The following is a 19,849-nucleotide window of genomic DNA, read 5'->3' on the forward strand; positions in this document are numbered from 1 at the left end:
CCGAATTGAGCGTAATACCAGCAGCCTGAATTTTTTTCAGTGTGCTCTTCAGCTGGGCATCATGTTCTTGTTGGTTTTTTCCATATACTAAAACATCATCTTGCATGCATATGGCTCCAGTTTCGGTCTCTAATACTTGTGACATGCGTCTCTGGTAGATCTCACTCGCTGATGAAATACCAAACGGGAGGCGGTTGAATTGGTATCATCCGAATGGAGTTATGAAGGTCGTCAGTGAACAAGATTCTGATGAAAGTGGAATCTGCCAATACCCGCTGTTGGCATCCAACTTACTCATGATTTTTACTTCCCCTAACTGAGCCTAAAGGTGGTCGACCCTGGGGAGCATGTGGAGTTCACGTTTTACGCACTTATTGAGATTTGTGAGATCTACGCATATCCTAATCGCTCCATTTGCTTTTGGTACTACAACCATGGAGGAACACCATTCGGTGGGTGTGTGAACCTTGCTTATGACCCCCAGTTTCTCCATTCTCTGGAGCTCAGCCCGTGTTTTCTCCATCAAGGGTAGTGGTACGCGTCGTGGTGTGGGTACTGAGTATGGACTCGCATCCGGATGTAAGAGTATGGTACATTCTTCTCCAAATGTGCCTAGGCCTGTGAATAAGTCTGGCATTTCTATTTTTGGGTCGAATGGGCGTTTCTGGCTGCTGATGGTATGTAAGTTTGGGTGGACAGTTACGAGTTTAACTGCTTCGATGGCTGGCCTTCCTAACAGTGGCTCCTTGAGATAGGGGATAATAAATATCCTCTGTTCTGCTAAAAGAGCTTCATGCGAGACAGTTGCAGTGACCACTCCAGTCACTTTGAGTGGAATACGTCTTGGACCATGAAGAATTTTGTGGGTATCTGAGAGGTCTGGTAGGTCTCTCCGTAACATATATGTGCTCTGGAATCGCGGTCACATCCGCCCCAGAGTCCAGCTTGAATTTCAGTGGCACTCCATTGATGGCGATATTGGTTCGCCAAGGCTTACTTATGCTGATCTCTGATATCGTCAGAACACCAAGGTACGCATTCTGATCGCTTTCACAGTCATCTGAGCTAGGTTTAATTTCATGCAGCCTTCGTGTGCGGCAGCACTGAGCATAGTGGTCAACCCTACCACAATTGTGGCAGGTGGCTGAGATGGCAGGACACGTGCGTCTCTGGTGTTGGGTTTTGTTACCACAGCGGTGGCACTCAGCCTCTGGTCTATACTGCTGTGTGCGCTCATTTTTTTGTCGATTTTCGTAGTGCAGTTCTCACCCGGGTCTTGTCATGTGTTTACCCTGACTTTGTCTGCAAATTCGGTTGTAACTAACGTAGTGGACTGCAATATTATTGTCAGCTGGATCTTCACCAACGATATTTTCTGGGGACCGCAGGAGATGCTGTTGTGATTTTATTGTTTCACTCTGTCGTGCGCATCTGATGGCCTCATTCAAGGTGAGATCCGGAATCATTTGCAGACTTAGTGATAGCTTAGGATCTGTGCACCCAACTACAATTCTATCACAAATTAATTCCTCGTGCAGGTCCTGAAAATTGCAGTTTTTAGCTAGTGTGTGGAGGTTAGTAATGAATGAATCAATGGACTCACCTTCCTCTTGACACCTTCGGTTGAATCTGGCCCGTTCATAAATTACGTTCATATCACCCTTGAAATGGTCATTGACTTTTGCTACCACTATATTGAAGTTCTGGGCTTCCTCGGGTGCAAGTTTGAATGTGGCGAAAATGTCTTCGACTTTATCATCCATACAATATATTAGGATGTCCACTTGACAAGCATTTGGTTTTTCGTCAAGGCTGGACACTGTCCGGTAACGGTTGAACCGTCGTATCCATTTTTCCCATGACTCGGGTTGGTCGAATGGAAAGGGCTCTGGCGGACTCACGTGGCTATTCATACTGGGGGGTTATTATGGAACTTCACGTATTTTTTTTTTTTTTTAACGGCTCTTAGGCTCGATATTTAGTATAACTCTTTCCCCGTATTTTGCTCACATTTGTTAGTAAATCCCTTGTTCTGACACCATGTTATGTCAGGTTTCTATTAATAACAACAGGAACAGGATGTGTGACCGTTCAGACCAACATGGCCGACTGACCAAGTCTCGTTTATTCACGTTTACGTCCGAGAGTTTACATTATAAACATTGAAAAAAGGGGGACAACTCCCACCGATCCAAGGGACATAACACCCTTATCCTCAATTGAACTATTGATAATGTGGTGATGCCTGTGTAAAAAAAAAAAAAAAAAAAAAAAAAAGACACTTCTTTTAAGAACATTTTCACAAAAATCAGACTTTTAATTCATTTATTATTTGCTTGGTCGTGTACTGTTGCATCGACGAACACACAAAAAATACGTCAACAAATAAAGCATGATTCATTATTCCTTGCTATGTTAAATAAAAACCAATATTGTTAATTTTAAATTCGACTTCGTTTTGATGTTGATTTTGACACCTTTTTAATATTTTGTTTATGTTGAGGGATAAGAAAAATGTAGTTTCATTAATATTGCAACATCAGCGACAACTGCTGTTAGCAGTGATCATGCTCAACGTTGATCTGGTGTCATACGCGTAAACAAAATGCAATGTATTCGTAATTGCATCTCTATAAACCGTTGAAAAGCTTCACTGGCGTTTTTCAATCTGAAATACATTCACAATGTCCGAATGTAGTAGTGATAGTAGTCTTGGCGATGTCTTCAGGGTCGACAGGTTGTATGCGCGCACGAAATCGACTTTGGAGAAAATTACTTTTCCATTGAGCGAATTAGAAAAATCATGCGAGGGATTGGTTAATTATTCAGTACTGTTCGGCTTTTAAGTGCTCTATAATTCATACAAGGGCGCCAGTCACCCGATGTCTTCTTGGGGACCATGTGGAGCTGGAGCATGACGGTGGATGACCAGTTGCTTTGTGCCTTCGGTGGGTGGCCGTAATAAAAGGATATTCAAGAAAGATATTCCACCAGGGAAATAAATGGATAAAGAGGTTCTGAAGTAATAAAGAAATAGAGAAGTTTATTGAGAATATTTACAGAGACAGCATGTTACGTTTTTAAGTGTTCCTGTTGATATATATTCAATTGCTATAGGGTTATCTGCCCCTTTCCAAAACCCTTTTACTGTGGGGATTCTCCCCCTTTTTATTGTAACCCTTCGGTTCTCGATGTTGTAAATAAAATACACACACATTGTGTGCGTCTTAGTATTTCGTCAAACAAAATGTGTTCATAGTAATTTTTTAAAACCTTTCTGGATGTCGCAGGCTCCGGTGATGAGGTATGTGTCCCCACATTTTTATTAAATGACTTCCACTCATTTTCAACATTGGTTATGGGCCCAGTCTACGTGATAACGTCTTGAAAATAATAGTGAAGCAAACACGTGTGGTAATTTTTCGCCATCTTGGATTTTTTTTCTTGTCGTCGAAGTTTTGTATTGTTTTTTTCTTTTAAGTTAAATAACAATGGAAACAAAACTAAGCAACTTGGTTCCACTAAATGGTTCAAACTATAATACCTGGAAGGTCCAATGCAAAATGGCATTAATTAAGGATGGAATATAGTTAGCGACTATTGTGTTCTCAGTAGAAACCTCACTACTGTATTTAATTGGAGACCCTGACGACCCTGCAGTTGTGTGGAAGAAATTGGCAGACCAATTTCAAAAGAAAACATGGGCAAATAAACTAGCGCTGAGAAGAAAATTATACTCCCTTAGATTAAAAGACGGCGACTCTGTCCATGAACACATAAAGACTATGATGGAATTATTTGACGAATTGGCTGTCATTGGCGATTCCATTGACGAGGAGGATAGAGTTGTTCACCCTCTGGCCACTCTCCCAGATGATTATAATATGTTGGTAACAGCACTTGAAGCAAGTCAGGACGTTCCTAAATGGGTGTCAGTGACTGAACGCTTGTTGCATGAAGAAAGCAAAATTAAAGAGAGGGAAATTAACAGTACGGAATTGAAAGCCATGACATTTTTTTTTTTTTTTTTTTATTACATTTTCATCCCAAACAAGGCAAATTGCCACTTTGGTGTAGGGGGCTACTATCAGGGGCAACAACTACTGGGGTACTATGTAGGGATTTGGGCAGCAAGGTGTCGGTTCACGTTACACTTGAACTTCTGCACGTCAGTACTGTTGGGGAAGCAGGGACCTGGAATGGAATTCCAGAGTCTTGCGGTTCTGGGGAAGAAACTATTGGAGTAAAAAGATCTTTTACATCTAGGGACCTCTACAGTGTGGGGGTGGGATCTAGTAGCCTGTCGGGTTTGTCGAGGGTGCTCGCGTCGTGGGGGCACAAGTGATTGCAGTTCATCAGAGCATTCACCACTAAAATACTTGTAGAACAGGCAGAGGGATGCAACATTTCGTCGATGGGACAGAGGCTGAAGCTTAGATGCCAGTTCAGGGCCTATCAGATTTGCGACTCTCTTTTGAACCTTGTCAAGGAGCGAGAGACTAGTAGCAGATGCACCAGCCCAGATGTGGCAGCAATACTCCATACATGGGCGAATGGTGGCCTTATAGAGGTACAGGATACTTTCGGGTGTTAGTAGTTTTCTAGCACGGTAGAGAGAGCCTACCTTTCTTGCAGCGGCCCTGGCAATGCCTTCAATGTAATTGTTCCAACTCATGTTTCCTGTGAACGTTAGGCCAAGGAGTTTGAAAGATGGACTCTCAGATAAAGGGTCGTTGGCCATTGCTATTGGTGGTAGAGAGGGTTTCTTGTAATTATTGAATGAAACTAGTTTAGTCTTGGCAGCATTGAACGCGACCAACCACTTTTGTCCCCATTCCACTACAGATTGGAGGTCTTCCTCTAGTGTTTCTGCCATTTCTTTAGAAATGTGTTCATTCGTCTTCCTGTCGTGTCTGCCATAGAGTGTAGTGTCATCAGCATATATACCCATCTCAGAGGCAATGTTGTCGGGGAGGTCATTTATGAATATCAGGAACAATAGAGGTCCAAGGATAGAACCCTAGGGCACTCCCGCATTTATATCATATTGTTTAGATGTGCGACCGTCGAGGACTACCTGGATTTTTCTCTTATCTAAGAAGGATTTAATTATGTTAAGTATTCTACCAGTGATACCGTAAGATCTAATCTTCCTGAGGAGACCCTCATGCCATACCCTGTCAAAAGCCTTAGATATATCTAGAGCTACCGCTCTGCCTTCCCCCGCTTTGTCCAGTGATTGGTATATACGTTCAGAGATCACGGTGAGGATGTCTGCTGTGGAACGGGCTTGTCTAAATCCATATTGTTTGTCAGTCAGTAGTTTAGCATCTGTAAGATGATGGACTAGAGCATGGTTAATTATGGTCTCAAATATTTTGGCAAAAAGTGGGAGGAGGCTAATGGGGCGATAATTTGATGGGTCTGTCCTTTCGCCAGAATTCTTGAATACTGGTACAACAGAAGCAGTTTTCCAACAGCCCGGAAAGCAAGCTTCATTAAGACATTTGTTGTAGAGTTTGGAGAGAACTGGAGCTACTTCGGCTGAGCACTTTTTTAATAGCACAGCTGGGATAAGATCGGGTCCACATGCTTTTGAGGTGTCAAGGTTTTTTATGATAGCATGCACCTGAGCAGGGGTGGTTTTCAGATCGTCTAGTGTGGCGTCTGTCCGCATAGGAAAGTCAGGTAGGGGGTGGTTGGAAGGGTCCAGTGTGGAGTTTGAGGCAAACCGACTGGCAAGCATGTTAGCCTTGTCGGTTGCTGAGGAGACAACCTCGTGATTGTTGGTTAGTGGGGGAATTGTTGATTGCCCATTATTTACTACACTGTTGTAGATTTTCCAGAAGTCTCGAGTTCCTAGTTTTTGTGCTTCGATGCGCTTTTTAGTGGTTTCCGTAAATTCTCTCTTAGCTGTCGCTATTTCTTTCTTAACGTTATTTCTAGCTTCTATATACTTCAGTCTGTTTGAACTGGACTTATGTCGGTTAAACCTATGGTATGCATGCTGCTTTTGAGTAATGGCAGTTGCACAAGTCGACGTAAACCATTGGGGAGAGTGGGGCTTACTATAAAATTTCCGCATGGGAACATGCGCTTCGATTGCAGTTTTGAACCAGTCAGTGGTCTCGTTTGCACACTGTTCAGCAGAGAGAGAGAAAATATTTTTCCATGGAGCATCTCTAATTAGTTCCCTGATGGCTTCCCAGACAGCCTTATCAAAACATCATGTCAACAAACGGGGACCTAAATGTTTTCACTGTGGAAAAAATGGACATATTAAACGTGACTGCCGTTTACTTGAAACAAAGAATGTTAAGTCGAACCCTCCAAGAAAGAAAGTTTTCTTTACTAAGAAAATACAGGACAACTCCAGCGACTCTGGTGAGGGTAAGTGTATTGGACTTTTTACACATCATGCATTATTGTCTAATGGAAAAAAGGAGTGACTGGATTGTGGACTCTGGAGCCACATGTCATGTGTAGTGATATTAAAAAATTTTCTAACTTTCGAAAATTGGATGTAGCTGAGGAAATAACCCATGGTGATGGATTCTCAGTTGAGGCAATAGGAACAGGAACAATAGAGCTAAAAGTGGGTGTACCGGACGGGAAACACCAGAAATGCAGGTTGTATGAGACCTTATATGTTCCTAAATTGTCCTACAATCTTTTGAGTGTGTCCAGAGCCACTAAATCTGGAAAAACCTGTATCTTCAGTGACTCAAATTGTCAATTTTTAGATAACAAGCAAAAGGTGGTGGCTACAGGTTCCAAAATTGGGAACCTTTATTATTTAAACTGTTCTGATATAAATGAATCAACCCATGCAGCAAACTCCTGTTTAGGTGGTAACACAAAGGAGGAGATTTGGCATAGATGCTTTGGCCACCTTGGAGAAAAGAACTTGCAAAAACTAGTAAAGGACCAACTAGTTACTGGCCTTGACTATAATATAAACAAGGAAATTAAGTTTTGTGAGCCTTGCTTGGATGGAAAACATCATCGTTCATCGTTTCCAAAATCTGGAGGAAAGCGAGCAACTCAGCTTCTTGAAATTGTGCATAGCGATGTTTGTGGAAGGATAGAGGCAAAATCGCTTGGTGGTGCCGAATATTTTGTCACGTTCATTGATGACAAATCCAGATTTGTGTGGATATATGTGCTCAAAAACAAACGAGATGTCCCCTAAAAATTCAGTGAATGGAAAACTATGGTGGAAAAGTTCACTGGTAAAAATATAAAGGTTTTACGAACCGACAATGGAGGAGAGTATACTTCAAAAGAATTTGAAAACTACCTGAAGAAGGAGGGGATTAAGCACGAGTATACTGTTCCAAAAACGCCAGAACAAAATGGTGTTGCAGAGAGGATGAACCGAACATTGGTGGAGATGGTTCGATCAATGCTATCAGATTCTAAGCTGCCTAAGAAATTTTGGGCTGATGCATTATCAACGGCTTCGTATATTAGAAATCGGAGCCCAACAAATGCAGTAGAAGGTATGACACCATATGAAGTGCTGAAGGGACGTAAGCCTAATGTGAAACACCTACGCATTTTTGGATGTGATGCTTTTGTCCATGTACCGAAGGATGAAAGATTCAAAATGGACTCAAAAGCAAAGAAGTGCAAATTCCTTGGTTACGGGATTGGTATAAAAGGGTATCGACTCTTTGATACCAGAAAACCCAGAGTGTTCCATAGCAGAGATGGCATCTTCAATGAATCAGGTTCAATAGCTAAACAGGAGAAAGAAGAAATTGTAAATCCATCTCTGGTAGAAATTGAACACCAAGAATGCTCCGATGATGAAGACAACCCACAAGAGCTAACAGGACCCCGAAGATCATCAAGGCTAAAGAAAACCCCAGATCCGTATGACGAATGGGTTTACATGGCTCATAACTTAAATGACCCATTGACCATGAAGGAAGCACTTTCTGGTCCTGAAAAGAATGAATGGTTGAAGGCAATGAATAACGAAATTTCTTCCTTACATTCTAATACAGTATGGGACCTGACGGAATTGCCCAGTGGATGAAAAACTATTGGTAGCAAGTGGGTGTTCAAGCGAAAATACGATGCTGATGGTAATATGGAACACTATAAAGCTCGACTTGTAGCTCAAGGTTTTCTTCAGAAGCAAGGAATCGATTATGACGAGACTTTCTGCCCAGTTGTGAGATTTGAATCGGTGCGAACAGTTATTGCACTAGCAGCACAGCATGATCTGAAGCTGTATCAATTGGACATAGCCACTGTTTTCCTGAATGGAGAGCTGAAGGAGGAAATCTACATGAGGCAGCTAGAGGGTTTCAAAGTTAAAGGCAAGGAACATCTTGTCTGTAAATTGAAGCGAAGTATTTATGGCTTGAAGCAGTCCCCAAGATGTTGGAATGATGCACTGCATGGTCAGCTGAAGAAGATGGACTTCAAACAGTTGGAAAGTGATCCTTGCATCTACATAAAATCTTCAGGAGGAGACATTTTCATAACAGCTGTTTATGTTGATGACATCATTGTGGCATGTAAATCCACAAGTCTTATTGAAGATTTCATGAAAGCGATATCAAAGATTTTCAAAATAAAAGATTTGGGGAAATTACACCATTTTTTGGGTGTGAAGATTATTTATCCTGAAGTAGGAAAAATATGGATTGGACAGCCTACATACACAGCAGATGTCTTGAGAAAGTTCCAGATGGAGAATTCCAAACCTGTGTCTACTCCAATTGATCCCGGAACAAAATTGACGAAGGCAACGGAAACAAGTAAACTGGTCAACAAAGAGTTGTATCAGTCTGCAGTTGCGAGCCTATTGTACCTGTCGACAAGGACACGACCGGATATTGCTCATGCCGTTGGAAATGTTTCGAGATTCTGCTCTCAACCTACAATGGAACACTGGAAGGCTGTGAAACATATCCTCCGGTACTTAAACGGTACACAAGGATATGGTTTACTTTATGACAAGAAGAAAGCCACCAATCTCCTGGGGTACTCTGATGCTGACTGGGCTGGTAATTTGGATGATCGCAGATCAACATCTGGATATGTTTTTAAGCTTAGTGATGCGGCAGTCAGCTGGAGAAGCAAAAGGCAAACCTGTGTTGCTCTATCAACAGCCAAAGCTGAGTACATGGCATTGGCAAGTACAGCACAGGAGGCTGTTTGGATGCAGAATCTTCAAAGTGCCTTGCTAGGATCTCCAGTAACACCAACCCTTATATATGAGGAGAACCAGTCAACCATATGTATGACAAGGAGTCCACAGTATCATGGAAGGGCCAAACATGTGGACATAAAGTTCCACTATGTTCGAGAACTGGTCGAGCGGGAAACTGTTAAGCTCGAATACTGTCCAAGTAAAGAGATGGTAGCCGACCTGCTAACTAAAGGACTTGGAAGCACACAGTTTGTAAGGCTCAGGGAACTTTTGGGACTCCATAAACTATAATGCAGACTGTCAGCAATTGAGGAGGAGTGTTGATATATATTCAATTGCTATAGGGTTATCTGCCCCTTTCCAAAACCCTTTTACTGTGGGGATTCTCTCCCTTTTTATTGTAACGCTTCGGTTCTCGATGTTGTAAATAAAATACACACACATTGTGTGCGTCTTAGTATTTCGTCAAACAAAATGTGTTCATAGTAATTTTTTAAAACCTTTCTGGATGTCGCAGGCTCCGGTGATGAGGTATGTGTCCCCACATTTTTATTAAATGACTTCCACTCATTTTCAACAGTTCCCGCCCAGGGAAGGCTCTCACAACCGGTGACCCGTGATAACGTTCTTTCGATAAAAAGTTCTGGCGGTGAATTGCTCATTTCGTCATAACACCTCCCCCAAGACAATTTCTCCCAAGAGAATTTGGCTTAATATTGTTTGCTTTTTGGCTTGGGGCTCAGCCGGTTAACTTTTCTTTTCACCCTTGTACTTTTTCTCCTCAATATCGTTTGAGTGGGTGGAGTTGGTGGAGAAGCTGGAACTCTCAAATCTGGAGTAAGTTCTGTTAAGAGTTGGGGAATATTAAAAGAATCATACAAAACCTCTAGGGGCAGGTCATTTTCTTCTGCCTGTTTGTAGTCATCAGTGTGTCGAGGTCTTAGCTGATTTATATGGGCACTAAAGTCTTTGGCCTTTTTTTTCTCCGTTGACTGTAAAATGCTCAGAAAAACAATTGAATGTCCTCTGTTTTTCTTTTGGTCACCCTGTATATATATATATATATTGTTTTAACAAAAACCAAGACATCGAGGAATGGATTGATAGCAACAAATAGTGTATTTCATCGTTAGTTACAATTGTTTTAAGACTATTAGGACAAATTCAAGCTTTATGTTGTTTGAAAATTTTCACGAGAACAGCCTTTCGTCAGACTTATTGAATAAAAAACACTTTAACAATAAAACATTATGGAAACCATTTCCCTTATTAGGAAAAGAAAAACATGTGAAAGGATGAGATGTAGGTAAAATATTTCGATTTTTGTTAAAACAATATATGAATGCTCAATTATGAAATATGATAATTTTGTAGCTTAGAGTTTAAGTCATCTCTTTTTGGTTTAAAACTTATTGGTATATAAACGATTACCAAATTTTCAATTACATAACACCAGTAAAGCTTGGAATACAATAAATAAGACTGTATATATATATATATATATATATATATATATATATATATATATATCTATATATATATAGATATATATATATATATATATATATATATATATATGCATTCACACATATGCACATGCATGCATACATGCACACACACATTACTGTATAAACATAGAAATCAGACGAAAAACTACACACAACAGGCCAGTGGTGAAAACGGCTGGCGTTTTTTCTTTCTCTTTTTTTAAATAAAATGTTTGTACACAAAACTCACGTTCCGAGGGCAGACAATGATGATGATCTTCACACATTACTTTACAACTAAAGAGACAGCCGTTTTTTTTAAAATAAAATATGACAACTCTTTCAGCTTTGTTTATGCTGCATTTTCTAGGCAAGTGGCTGTAGGTTTAGGGTTAGGCTTATGCTTACATAATCATAATCTATAATATATATATATATCTATTCAAGCTGTTCTTTTTGGTAGATATTTCCAGGATAAACTGCTACACTGGAGCGTGCATTCGCATGTGTGATATTAAATGAGATTTTTGTGAAAACGATGAAGCACATATGTCACAAGAATATGGTTTCTCACCAGTGTGAGTTTGTAAGTGTCGTGTTAAATTAAATTTGGTTGTAAATTCAGAGCCACAAATTTCACAAGAGTATGGCTTCTCTCCACTGTGGTAGCGAATGTGTATCTTTAAGTATGATGCTGTTGTAAATAATGAACCACAAATTTCACAAGAATATTTCTCCCCAGTGTGTTTTCTCATATGTCTGGTAACATCGGACTTGTTTGTGAATGATGAGCTACAAAGATAACAATGATAAGGTTTTTCCCCAGTGTGTGTTCTCATATGTCTGCGTAAATTACATTTTTCTGTGAACGATGAGTGACAAACATCACAAGAATATGGTTTCTCTCCGGTGTGGATTCGGACGTGTTTTTTTAAATTAGATTTGTCTGTAAATGATAGACCACAAACTTCACATGAATGATCCTTCTCACCAGTGTGGCTTCTTACGTGTCTGTCTAAATTACATTTTTCTGTGAATGATATATCACACATTTCACATGAATAACGTTTCTCCCCAGTGTGAATTCGCACATGCTTTTTTAAATTATATTTTGCCTTAAACGATGAGCCACAAGCTTCACAAGAATATGGTTTCTCTTCAGTGTATGTTTTTAAAGTAGATGACATTGTAAAATATGAATTACGCCCTTGCAAGAATAAAGTTTCTCTTAAGTTTCTTTATTCAAGTCCATACTTATATTGTATGGTTTGTTCTTTCTGTAATAACTCATCTGTTTATCACTCACATATGTATAATCATGTTCGTTACACTTCTACAAAGATGCATGCTGCTAATAAATATATACAATCTAGCTTGTTTTAGCCATACAGACGGTTTCATAACAAAACTGTTTTTATTCAATTATTATTTTGCCTGCAGTGGTCATCAGACGTACTGAGTAAGGCTGGTGAAAGGTGAGGTTGGGGTTGACAATCTAAAGATGTAACGATTGTACATCCATCTCTCTCCATCTCTCTTTCTGTCTCTTTGTTCGTTGAACCTCTTGCTTTTATGGACAAATTCTTTCTTCGTGCTATCATAAGTCAATATTTATGTACAAGTCCGACATGGTACTTTCTTTGTTCTCTGAGGTAAATATGAGTGTCAAAGTCAGAATGCTATATTTTTGTTCTGGAATTTGTGTTTGCACAATGTCCAAGTTCCTTTACCCAACATATATTGCTATTAGTAATTGAAAATTTGTCAGAATGTACTGATAAATTGCACAAAAATATTTATATTCCAGAAAACTGATGATGAAATGATGAACCATAAAAAACCGAGGATTCTAAACAGTGTGTATAAGATATCATTTCGGACTGTTTTCTCTGAGAGATAGCCTTATGATATACTGCTACACTGGAGTCTGGGATTGCATGTGCAATATTAGATTTTCACAAGGTTTTTCTCTATTTTAGCAAGTATAAAGTTTGCCTCGCGTCTGTTTATGCAAATCCATATTTAAATGGAATTCAGGTAATTACCTTATTGCTTTTTGTAAATGAAAATTTGGCACAGTTTATCGATATATTTTATGAAAATAAGTTTTCTATTCCTGATTGGTGCATGGGATATTTTCATTTTTCTCCATTGTTGTTGTTACCTGCGAATGAATAAGAGATTTTATTTAACAGTTAATTACAGCAATATTCTATTAACTATCTTATCTGATTAAACATTATATTTTTGAAAACATTCATAAGATTACATCTGTTTATTGAATGATAATCTGTCACACAGAGAGAAACAAGTGATTTAATAAATATGAAAGAAACAAATATTTATTTACACTTGGTTTCATGTGGATGAATTTACTATTTTACTCTTAGAATGATTCTAGATTTCACAAATATTTGCCTACTTGTTCCCTATTTATAATGGCTGAATCAAGGGACTTCTTGCTGCCTTTGCAAAATAAACATTGCACAGGTTGAAGTAAACAATTGGGTAGAGTAGTGATTACAACAGTATTTCCAGGAACACTTGCTTCAATGCAATAAACATACCTAATAAAAAACTATTTTCAACGAGAAACAATTTGTTAAACTTATGTTAAAAATGACTAATTCGGCTTACAACTCTATAGTTTTATGGATAGAAACTAAATACACTAGAATATTTTCCGCTTCAATTTATGATAATCTTTTTATTAATTCAAATATGCCTTTTTGGCATTTTAGCAGATTACCAAGATAAAATTTCAGAAACAAGTTTTGTTTTTTATCAAAAATAATACTGACAAAAATGATATTCAAGTCATTATATAATTTATCAAACTTTTGTAAAAGAAAAATATGTTAAAATCGATAAGAATATAAAATAGTGTAAAACATTTTACAGATTATATTTCCAGATGCTCATTTTGCACTTGAATTGATTTTTAGTGGCATTTTTTATCATTATCCAAATAAAAATTCAAGATGTAATCACCTAATGTAATTTTATATTTTACAGCTATTTCTAATTGTAAAACATTTTGATATATTTGGCGAATGAAAAAGTAGTAACTTTTATTTTAATGTTTGCGGTGTTTATAGTTTAAGAGAATTTTGTATCTTTATTTCAAGAATATGTTATTTAAAAATTGAAATAAATATGGATTATTCATATTGAACAGAGATATTTGTTGGGCTATTATTGAAGATAAAGAAACAATGACAAAAATATATTTTCAATTTCAAATATCATTTTGTTGTAAGAAAAATTACAATAAAACTATTGGTGATCTATTACCAACATGACAATTGAAATATTCTTGGCTGAACTTTGGTGGCTTCCTCATAAGGAAGAATTGATGAGGTAACCTTGGCTCAGATCCTAACCAGGATCTGAAACATTATGGCAGACAAAAAGATGACACAATCAAAGCTACTGAACAGCCAATCCAGTCTAGTAAAGTTTCAGCTTTAATTGGTGCATATGTTCCAAACAATTTCACCGCATAGTCAGTATCTGTACAGAGAGTTGCAGTTAACTTCAATAAAAAAAGCAAATAAAGACGCTTGCTTTACATGGCAATGGGTACATCATAATGTATCTCAGTGTCCTTATAATGAAGTTAGTCTCTCCTGAAATAGTTTACAAGAGGTAATCTGTTAAATAGAGAAGTAGTCAACCACCTCAGCAAAAATAAACTTCTTAGTGATATACAATATGGTTTTTGGCACTATTTCTTTGTGCCACTGTTTCTAACTACGCAGCATGACCGGGTGGTTATTTGGCCATGTGCGTAGAGATACAAAGAAACGCCTTCCAATAATTCCCTTTCCTAGAGCTCTCTCTCTCTTCCCTGCACGACCACCATGAAGTAAAGACACATATTCTGTCTCTCCGTAAGTGGGGGGAGCACCCCCTCCCTCAATACTAGTTAGCTTAGTTAGCTTTGAAAAGCCTATTGTCAAGTTTTTAATTGTTAAAGTTTTTGTAATATATATTTTGTAAAATAGTTAGTTATGCTTTATATATATTACAGTTGTGTCGCGTGTCGTTTTTCTTGTGTCTGCCATGAATGCCTTCATAAATGCCTTCATTAATGCCTTCATAAATGCCTTCATAAATGTCTCCATACATGTCTTAAGTCGAAAGGCGGTCCTGGGAACAAAGAGATGAAGATTCCCACCAGAATGCCACCAGGGTGAAGAAATCATCTTGAGAAAAGAAAGGAGCCACACCCAGATCCAACATCTCGGGTATGATTTTCTTCTTGCTACACAGACCCTAATGACTGGCCCATCTTCATGAGACCGCTTTAAGACATTTACTATTACACGTCTGTCGGTCACCCCTCAGTGACCGGCTGATAGTGGTATAAATGGTGCCGTGACCAGGATATATTGTTCCCCAGCATGGAAATAATTTCGACCCTTAAACCCATGGCACAACCAAAAATAATGACCACTAGACGAATCGAATAAAAAAATGGTCCACGGTCTTTAAAAACGGAAAAAACTGAATATTTCAGGCAAAATTAAAAAAAAAAAATAGCAGACCAGTACACACGCGCACAAAAAAAAAAAAACCCCGACACGCGACACAATTGTAATATATATAAAGCATAACTAACTATTTTATTTTACAAAATATATATTACAAAAACTTTAACAATTAAAAACTTGACAATAGGCTTTTCAAAGCTAACTAAGCTAACTAGTATTGAGGGAGGGTGTGCTCCCCCACTTACGGAGAGACAGAATATGCGTCTTCACTTCATGGTGGTCGTGCAGGAAAGAGAGAGAGCTCTAGGAAAGGGAATTATTGGAAGGCGTTTCTTTGTATCTCTACGCACATGGCCAAATAACCACCCGGTCATGCTGCGTAGTTAGAAACAGTGTCACAAAGAAATAGTGCCACAGGTTTCCCTTCTGCTAGATCTACAGCAGATGTGCTTACGGTTATATCTCATAGAATTAGCGAATCTCTTGACAGAGATTTCCTTTCTAGGGCAATTGCTTTTGACATATCAAAGACCTTTGATAGAGTATGGCATAAAGGTCAACTTCACAAGATCTTCAGTTACGGTATAGTTGGAAATATCTTCTCCATTATTAAATCATTTCTCTCTGATAGGTTCAGAAGAGTAGTGGTTGATGGGCAGAAATCAGAAGATCACAGTATTAATGCTGGAGTCCCTCACAGGTCCATCCTGGGCTCAATTCTTTTTCTAATCTACATCAATGATCTTCTAAATCACATCCTTAAATAATTTGTAGACATTTATGCTGACAACACTACCATCTATGGCAGTACATCAAAGACCGTAAATGACCAAGTTCTCTCTAATTCTATCTCCTCTGATCTTGAGCATGTGGTGCAATGGGGAAAGAGGTTGCTGGTTACTTTTAATGCATTTGAAACCAGGCTTCGCTCTTTACATCATCAACGCTCTGATCGCCATCTGGCATCAATTAAAATGAATGGCTCTCGTCTTGGAGAGGCTCCATATTTTGACAAGCTCCTGAGCTTGATCATTACTCCTGATCTGAAATGGAACACATACATCAAATCTGTTGCCAAGGTCGCTGGAAAAATGGTGGGATTCTTCTATCAATTCCGTAGTTATCTCACTGCTTATGCAATTCTCTATCTATATAAGATCCAGGTCCATCAAAGGATGGAGTACTGTTGCCACATCTGGGCAGGAGCTGCTAGAAAGATCTTATTTTGCCTTGATATAGTTCAAAATAGACTTTGTAACCTAGTGGGGGATGCTCTTTTCTCTTCCCTGCAACTTCTTTCTCACAGAAGAGATGTTGCGAGTCTGTTTCTACTTAATCGTTATTTTCATGGCAAGCTCGTCTGAGCCCCAATCTATGGTCTCTCCTCACCAAACTTACATGAGAAACACTCATCTAGCTGAAAACACTATCAATGATTTCCCCACTCTTTATCTGTGCCTAAACCTAGATTCCATGAACATTGCTTCTTTCTTAGAACTGCACACCCGTGGAAATCTCTTCCATTTGCCTGCTTTCCGACTGACTATAATATGGTCGTCTTCAAGTCCAGCATAAACAAGTTCTTGATGATCCATTTCCCCTTAAGTAATCCAATTTACCAAATTTCCACAAATAATTACTACGACATTGACCCATTGACCACTGTACACTTAGTAACCCTTATCCTCGAGTGGACTCTCGCCTTGATAAGTGGTGACTCCTTAGTAACAAAAAAGGTATTTCTTTAAAAACAAATAAATAGTAGGATGTGCCTGGGTCTCTGTGATAGAATCCATGTGTAGTACTCATAGTCTACAGAATATGGAAATAATGGTAATAGTGAAAGTTGACAGCAAAATTCTCTGTGAACACTTCAGTAATGGATAATGTAGACCCCCATATGTACAATGGATAAAGGTATTTAATATAATAGTCATAAATAGTCAATAATTTCAGCTCAATCTACTAATGGAGTAGCATTTTCATGGTTTAAGGTTCAATCATCAAACATGCATTGTGATCAAAATAGAACTAGATTTCAGGTGAGGTGATCAACTGCTTAGCAGATAGCTGAAAAAGTATGATTCTGGTCAAAATAACAGTGGGAGTTGCAGCCATGTTTGAAACATGGAGAACTACTTTCCTATTCTAAGCAACTGATTCTATTGTTGGCAGGTGGCCAACAAATTAATTTCAGCATTTAACTTCTGCAAACTTGCCCACATTACACATTGATGCTTAGATTGCTTATGCTGACATCTCTGAACAAAAGAAAGTGGTAAAATAAAAGCTCTAATGTGTTGCTGCTTGTGATCAGATGAAATAAAGAAAAAAGGTACTGCATGATGCACATGAAATTTGGGTTCAATATGGTGATATCTACTCTCTGACCTACCATTGCAAAATCTAGTCCTTGCATAAAAACAAAATCTTCACACACTCAAAGTTTTTGGCATATACTGCCTTGGCATCAGTTTTTCAAACCAAATTGCAAACAACACCATCTATGTATCACAAAGACTCTTCTTAAAAGGAGACTTTGCTGGTTTAGTCAAATTCTTTACTGCCGTGATGAATAATTTATCCATAACTTAATGTAGTTTGATGTAATTTGCGCATCAATGAGGCTACACACTGGAATGCGGCAATATAAGGCCAAGATGGCGGAGGTCGCAGTTGGGAGAACCAGACTGAATAGGTAGGAACTTAGAATATTGTGCGGATGCTGACAAGAGTACAGTTTTTTTTAATTTATAAGCGATCTCGGCCTGAAACAAAGTTGCTGTGACTGAGATGAAAATTGAAAGCGTTCAGAAATGGGAAAGATTAAGATGATACGATGATGATGAAATCGAGTCAAACCAATTGCACGAGGCAGAAGTGGAAGCAAATGCTACCATTCTATCTGGAAGATGATGCATTGGTCATCTACTTAAGATAGACAAAGGTAGATGCAATTGAAGTGAGTCGGGCTTTTTTATCTTTTTGTTTAATTGGCATTCCCAGTAGGATTCGTTGGATTTTTTTTAATTGTCGTCATAAAATGAACATATTAACATACGATTATTTGGTTGTATGTTTTTTTGTTTGTTTTTTTTACATAGGCATCACCACATATCAAGGCCAAGAGGCCACTCGAGGATAAGGGTTAAAGAGTGTACAGCAGAAATTGGACAATATAGTAACCGTTAGTAATGGAGATTCAGTAAATTTGTTAACTTATATGGAACAGCTCATCAAAAACTTGTTTATGTTAGACTTGAAGACAACCATATTGTAGTCAGCTGGAAAGCAGAAAAACGGAAGACAATTCCATAGGCATGCAGTTCCAAGAAAGAAGCTTTGCTCATGGAATCTACGCTTAGGTTTAGGCACAGATAAAGAGTGGGGGAAACTAGTAATAGTGTTTTCTGCTGGGCGGGTGTTTCTTGTGAAAGTTTGGCGAGGGGGAACCATAGAATGGAGGTCAGCCGAGCACCTACCATGAAAATAACGATAAAGCACAGACAAACTCGCAACATCTCTTTTGTGAGAAAGAGGTTGCAGAGAAGAGAAAAGGGCATCCCCCACTAAGCCACTAACTAATGCTAAATGCGCATTTGAAAGTCAAAGTGAAACTTTGTCATGTTGTGGATAATTTTATATACATATTCAAAAGCCGGACTTTGTGAAAATTTGATGTTATGGAGAAGTTAAATATGCATTCGAAACTTGGACTTGATGATATCTGTCAGACTATGGAAGACATTTTATATGCACATGCACGTCGAACTTTGAAAATTCGTTGTTCTATAGAAGTTTGAATGGCAATTCGAGTGCCGCACTCTGAAATTCGGTTGTATTTGAAAAGAAAAAAGTTTAAACGAAAGAGTTATTTTAGGAAAGTACAATTCGAATCAGAGTTTTTTTGTTTTTTTTTGTAAAGTCGCTGCTTTTAAAGGAAGGAGTTAAAATGCTATTCAGTCGACTTGTATGAAAAGTCGTCGTTTTTTAAATGAGGAATTTAAATTGAAATTCAGTTGTATTATGAAAAGGAAAATAAAAGTCGCTTTTGACTGAAGAAGTCATCACTTTAAAATTAATTTTTTTAAATGCGATTCGGTTGTTTTTTTCCTGAAAAGTTCTTGTGTTTGAATGAGAAAGTGGAAATGTGATTCGGTTTTGTTGTATAAAGGAGGAGTCCTCACTTTTTAGTGAGGGCTAGCTGTAAGCTTTGCCTTTTTAGTGTGGGCTAGGTGTGTCTAGCCGAGTATCATGAGCTAGCTGTGTCTAGCCGAGTATTGTGGGCAAATAGAGAGACTAGCAAGGCTCTGAGTGGGCTAGTAGAGAGACTAGCAGAGTTTTAAGTTTATGAGGTGATCTTTAAGGATATGGGGGGGGACTATAGTTTGATGCAATTTGCATATCAATGAGGTTAAACACTGGAACGAGGCAATATAAGGCAAAATAGTGGTCGCAGTTGGGAGAACACGACTAAACTGGGTGGAACTTAGAAAGTCATCCAAATTCCGACAAGAGTGCAGTTTTTTTTCTATTAGACTTAATAACCCTTATTAAATCCACTGGCTAGAAGCACAAAGGTAACCAACTAAATACTTGCATAGGAACAGCAAGTACAGACATGGAGCTAGTGGCTGGCCCCTGCAGGTTTGGTGTTCGACACTGTAACTTGGAATGATGGAATATGCCAAAGACTC

At 38.5% G+C, this 19,849-nt stretch overlaps 1 protein-coding gene across 1 annotated transcript; it reads right to left on the reverse strand.

Annotated features, from left to right (window-relative positions):
- Positions 1-1,265: 1,265 nt before the first annotated feature.
- On the reverse strand, positions 1,266-1,913 carry LOC145292340 (uncharacterized). The gene has a single exon (XM_080138673.1). The coding sequence runs from the start codon at positions 1,911-1,913 to the stop codon at positions 1,266-1,268; it is 648 nt and encodes a 215-aa protein (XP_079994799.1).
- Positions 1,914-19,849: the final 17,936 nt, after the last annotated feature.

This window comes from Euprymna scolopes, chromosome 13 (assembly GCF_053919585.1).
Source record: "Euprymna scolopes isolate OS-2025 chromosome 13, ASM5391958v1, whole genome shotgun sequence".
Lineage (NCBI taxonomy): Eukaryota > Metazoa > Mollusca > Cephalopoda > Sepiida > Sepiolidae > Euprymna > Euprymna scolopes.

Bases quoted from the DNA above. Each gene is read 5' to 3' on its own strand.
- LOC145292340 (XM_080138673.1), bottom strand. From the start codon at position 1,913: ATGAATAGCCACGTGAGTCCGCCAGAGCCCTTTCCATTCGACCAACCC.